At 34.1% G+C, this 5,756-nt stretch overlaps 1 protein-coding gene across 1 annotated transcript; it reads right to left on the bottom strand.

Moving 5' to 3' along the window:
• Positions 1 to 415: 415 nt before the first annotated feature.
• Positions 416 to 4,704, bottom strand: LOC120576968 (uncharacterized). Its single transcript, XM_039827849.1, has 9 exons — positions 4,572 to 4,704; positions 4,173 to 4,496; positions 3,756 to 4,097; positions 3,582 to 3,671; positions 3,054 to 3,498; positions 2,033 to 2,961; positions 1,086 to 1,945; positions 862 to 1,003; positions 416 to 639 (listed from the first exon to the last, which is right to left on the bottom strand). The coding sequence occupies exons 1-9, from the start codon at positions 4,702 to 4,704 to the stop codon at positions 416 to 418; spliced, it is 3,489 nt and encodes a 1,162-aa protein (XP_039683783.1).
• Between the last annotated feature and the right edge of the window lie 1,052 nt (positions 4,705 to 5,756).

The following is a 5,756-nucleotide window of genomic DNA, read 5'->3' as shown; positions in this document are numbered from 1 at the left end:
TGGTGCCTCATCCCATATAATTAACTTTGTTTGTCTCAAAAGTTCAGCCAATTCAGTTCCTTTCTCTATGTTACAGATTGATGATTTTAGTGTAGGAACAGGAATCTTGAATCTTGAATGCGCAGTCCTCCCACCGGGCAGCAATAAGGCAGCAATACCACTTGTTGCAACGTTGAGAACAATATCACCTCTGGACCTTAAAGATGCAGACAGAGTATTCCACATATATGTTTTACCAGTTCCTCCATAACCATAGAGGAAAAAGACTCCACCTTTTTCATTTGTCACTGCTTCCATGATTTTATTATAAATATTTTTTTGTTCATCTAACATAAAAACATAAAACATAGAAATTTATTCTGTGTTAGTTTGATTTTTTTTTTTTTAAACAAATTTAAATAAGATAGATATGATTCTAACCTGTAAGAGATCCAAACAATTGCTCAAAAACTTGTTTTTGGAAAACAGGATCATAATTTTTTTCTTCGTATATCAGTCTATTTCCCAAAAAATCTGGAACATAATTGCTTGGATATGGCATACATTTGAACTCTCTTAAGCTTCTTCCGTTAGATTGCAAATGCTTCTCAATTTCTGTGAGGGTTAAATCTTGCAATTCTTCATCTGTCAACAATAAATCTGCAAAAAAAATACCTCTACATGAATAAATGAATGCAGTGATAAATTAACATGGATGAGCTGAATGTTTTTTGAAAATTGTACCTCGATTTTGCAACAATTTCCTTTGATTATAAAGAATGCCATCACAAAGTAATCTCCAAGAATTTTCCCATACATGATTAGGCCTATCCATTGATCCAGACAATAGCATACGCGCAAAAAGTTTTCTTAAAAAATAACCTGAACCCCATACAGATGCGTCTTTTATTGCCCTGATGAACTCTCTATCATCTTCTAAAAATCCTAAGGCAAAACATGCTTCTCGGAACGTAAGATATTGGACTCCTTTAATAAATTTTAGATCCTTATAGCATGTTGGTCCCTTAGCAACAGTCAATATCATTCTTAGATAATACAACTCTCCAGTACTTTGAGGTACCCACATAAGTCTTCCAATTGTGTACCCTTTTTTCCGAGGTTTCCATGATCTTTTTTTTTTCATAAACAAACTTAGAAACAAATTCTACATAGGTTAATAATCTTGCTTCAGGGTACAACTTATTAGCCTCCATCCAAGAAGTGAACATTGATTCAGTCACACTCGCCTTAAGCAAAACATCAGCAATTTGCTCATGATCTTTATAGTAAACACAATTTTCACCCTCATCGTGAAAGAATAACCTCTCTACAGCAGGCTTTCTACCATGTATTGAATAAGAAAATATTCTCCAACATGCCTCACTTGCTGAAACATATCTGCAATTAAGATATTCTTTTATTTCATCTAATCTGTTATGTTGAGAAGATGAAGCCTGCACTTCAACTGGCTCAATTACAGCACCAATCCTATCTGAACCCTTATTAATATACTTAAACAAATATTTAATTGAGGAACTTTGATTGCACCACTCCATATTGATATGAGCTTGATACTTGAGAAGCAGAGTTGGATTATGTGGAACAACATGTGAATTGTTAAGAAGAATACCTGCTTTCTCTATGGTCCGGCCATTTTTTCTCCTTCTATACACAGGGAATCCTTCTTGATCGACAATTGTCACTGACTGGAATTTCTTAGGATAGTATTTAGAGCATTTCCCATCTCTCATGCAAGGTGAGTTTTCATTTGCTAAACCACATGGACCATGAACCATGTGCGCCTTAACCAAGTTGTACAATTCTGGTTGTTTTACAGGATCAGGTATCTCTGCAGAAATGATTCGATCGATATCATCTGGAGTAGGATACTTGTTCGACGGATGAAAGAAAAGTAGAATATGTGCATGAGGTAACCCTCTTTTTTGAAACTCAATTGTATATATATCTGTTAAAAAAAATAGAACTATTGAAATAAAAATATAATGAAGAAAAGGATAAAACAATGAAAATAATAAAGTTAGAGAAATCTTACATGCCAAGACTTTTCCCAATATTGCATTCTTTATCAAATCCGACATCAGTTGATCAAATTTCATCTTAAAGATCCTTGCCACAATGTCGGGCCGATCGTGTGCTCTTTGATGCAAAGGAGTCAACAATCTTACGATCTCTGGCCACTTGGGATTACATGTAAAGGTAATGAAAAGATCAGGAAACCCAACTTTGCTGCAGATAGCCATTCCATCAAAGTAAAGCTGATCCATAAATCGGCGGCCTCCAACGTAAGTGGACGGCAAAACATATCTTTTTCCTTTGGTTGATCCTGGAGCATTATTCTGCTGACCTTCATCATGAAGATTCTTGTATTTCGAAACTCTGAGCTTTTTTTGATTCCTCTTAAGCCAACTCAGTTTTTCTGCCTCTAACATTGTGAAACCATCCACCAAAAATTCTAGAAACAATCTCCTGGAGGATAACAATGTTTTGGCTTCAAATAATCTCATCTGAATTCTATATGCTAGCCACTCTCTAACTGTTAACCTATTATGTTTCTTCACATCCATAGTATCATCACCTTGATCAATTCCTCTGTGTGCAATATTAGGTCTATATCCATCTTCTCCGTACGGGAAAAGTAACGGATACTGATAAGCAAGATAGCTAGCATGAAATTCATCAATCCTTTGCAATTGACCACCATGAGCTTGAACAATAATATCCCTTTTTTCAGCATCACCAACATCTCCTACAATTAATGCAGCTACTTCGGATACAGTTGGAAGATTGTAAACTCGACCATCTGTTTTCCTATTTGATATTAACCTAAGTTTAAGATCAGGAACGTCTATATCAGAATATAATCTTTCTCTTGCCATCTTGAAACATTTTGCATGAGTGTTATTTTCATACAACATCGTTGATAAATTTTCAACAATTTTGGGATCAATATTTCTATTGTTCCTGTAAAGAATGCATATATATTTGAAAATATCAGAACATACACTAATAATGTATTTAACTGCAACTAAATTTCAAATAAATCCTAATATTACCTTACACCTTGAATTCGATTTTGTATTTCATTTTCTGTGTCATAGATATAGAGCTGACCAAACCTAGGAGGTTCTCCATTCTTTGGCAACATGCTGCCAATCCTATGACAAAATTGACCTTGAATTCTAACTGTAGGAGGTCCTTTTCCATTATTAAAACTGGAATCATATTTAGCTCCAGGTGATGTAAATGCAAACATCATGTTATAGGTTCTAATCTGACTAAGAAAATTTTTACTCTCCGGCGTTTCATAATCAAACAATAAATGTCTCAAAAACTCAGGAGGTTTTGGCAATGTTGGCAGTTGAACCTTTCCCTTACGACAGCACAAAGAAAACTTTGGATTTTGAGAGTCTTTGCTTTTCACAAGTCGTTCATTATACCACAAACATGCTCCGCAATGAACACACTCATGTAAAGGATCTCCAAGATCTACATAGCTTGCTACATATTACAAAAATAATGATTCATTAATGAATTGTAATTTTTTAAAATTTGATCAAGTAGATATGTAAATAGTATCTTACATCGATTAGACGATTCAGAATAGTGTCTTTCCTCAAATTGTATGTGTTCATCATCATCTTCACTGGCAGAATCATAGTTGCTGCTACACTCTAAAAAATTTAAATCTTAATTTTAATTAAATCACGTCAAACATCAGAATAGATTTCAATAAATAAGTTAAAACATTTGATTACCAGAAATTTCTGATAGATTATAATCGGAATCAGCTTCATCTTCACTTTCAAGATCGCTATCACTCTCTGGCAAAAAGACTTCAGAAACAGGTTTACTAAATGAGTCTTGCATAATCATCTTTGACACATCACCATGACATTGAAGATTGCCCGCCAGGTTTTTTTCAGACTGACCAATGGTTTGAGATTTATCAAATGCATAAGGTTGAGATTGTGTTGGAGCCAACAAAGTCTCATCAATAGAACAACTTCTATTAACATTTTTCAGACGATGGTCAAAGCTTCTCTTTTCATGATGTTCCACAACATCAAATTCATGTGAATGTTTGCATTCTAGACTACCTGCATTATTACCATAAATTGTTTCATCATGAGACTTTAACTTAACCTATCAGCATAAATTATACAATGAGTTACCTTGATTGGATTGTGAAAGCTGAGAGACAATTTCCTCAAAATCCATTGCTCTTGACGCTGAACAAACATTGTCTTTATGATTACCAGGATTCATTCTTGTCTCCGAGATATCACTTTCATTGCGGATAATGGAAGACAGATCTATCTCTACCTGACTACTGCTTTGAGACTCATTTAATGCATAAGGTTGAGACTGCAGTTGAGTTTCTAAAGCCTTTGGAACAGAATAACCTCGATCAACATTCATCGGAAGATGGTTTGCGCTTCTCATTTCATCATGTTCTACAGTTTTAATTTCACACAAACATCTTCGTTTTAGGCCACCTGCATTATCAGCATAAATTCATTAAATCGGAAGGTTGAACCTATACTGTCAGCATAAATTAGATAAAGATATACCTTGAATAGATTCTGAAAAATTTGAGACAATTTGAACGTAGTTCATTGCTCTTGACGCTAAACCAATATTACTCTTAGGTCTACCGCGCCCCTTTTTCACCTCCGACCTCTTGACTTCTAGTTCATGAACCATGGATTCTGCTACCGAAAAAAAGAGGTAAGAAGATAGTAATCAGAATTTTACCATACACAAAAAATTGAATGCATAGAAATCATATAAATGATTGAGAAACAAAAAAAAAACCAAAATTTTAAATCAATCTACAATAAAAATTATAGTTTTTTCAATTGATGAGGTTACATAAAGAATTAAAGCAAACCAAATAATCCACGAATTATAAAAGAATGAACAATAACTATTGTATCCAAAACCTTGAATCGAATTAAACTTTCCGAAAAATCTTTCCCATTAACTCAAAAATATTAGAATCATCGAGAGCAATCCTTTTATTTGTCCCAAAAAAATGAAATCAATGTCATTTGAATAAGAATGATACAAATGTGATGATCAATTTTTTTTTCATCCGTCTCCAACATTAATCAAAGATCCAAATTTTGCACTTTGTATTGATAAAATGCCAGCCATTTTAATCTGATATCTAAAGAGTTTAGTATTAGATGTAGTCAGCTAGTTATAAGGATATCAATACACAAGAAGAAACCAACCCAAGCACATGCAACTTATTGAATCATAGAAAGTCAGCTGTAGCAAGTTGGGACTTAATATATTACAAACCACCAAAAAACCCACATATGTTACATAATAATCAGCCACTTGACGAAACTTAAAACCATTATAGAGCATGGATCAGTTGCAGCAAGTTGAGACTTAATATATTACAAAGCACCAAAAAACCCACATATGTTGAATGATGATCAGCCACCCAACGAAACTTAAAACCATTATAGACCATGGATCACACTACTTTGCAAAATACAGTGGCAATTCTTCAAAAAGAAAGCCAAACATAAAACGGATCACTCCTTCTTCATGCGTTTGGCTGGATGACATTTACATTTCCCAGCAGACAAACAATTCGCAACACCACAGCTTCCAACCTGATAACATACCAAATAGCCATCATAAATTACAAAACTCCAACAAACCAACCCTTATATCATATTCACAGCATTGAAGTAAGATACCAAAATAATGAATTTAGGTTATCACAAGATCAACATCTG

Source organism: Medicago truncatula, chromosome 7 (assembly GCF_003473485.1).
Source record: "Medicago truncatula cultivar Jemalong A17 chromosome 7, MtrunA17r5.0-ANR, whole genome shotgun sequence".
NCBI classification, from domain to species: domain Eukaryota; kingdom Viridiplantae; phylum Streptophyta; class Magnoliopsida; order Fabales; family Fabaceae; genus Medicago; species Medicago truncatula.
The sequence above is the reverse complement of the archived record's forward strand: the minus strand, read 5'-3'. Positions and strand labels throughout refer to the sequence as shown.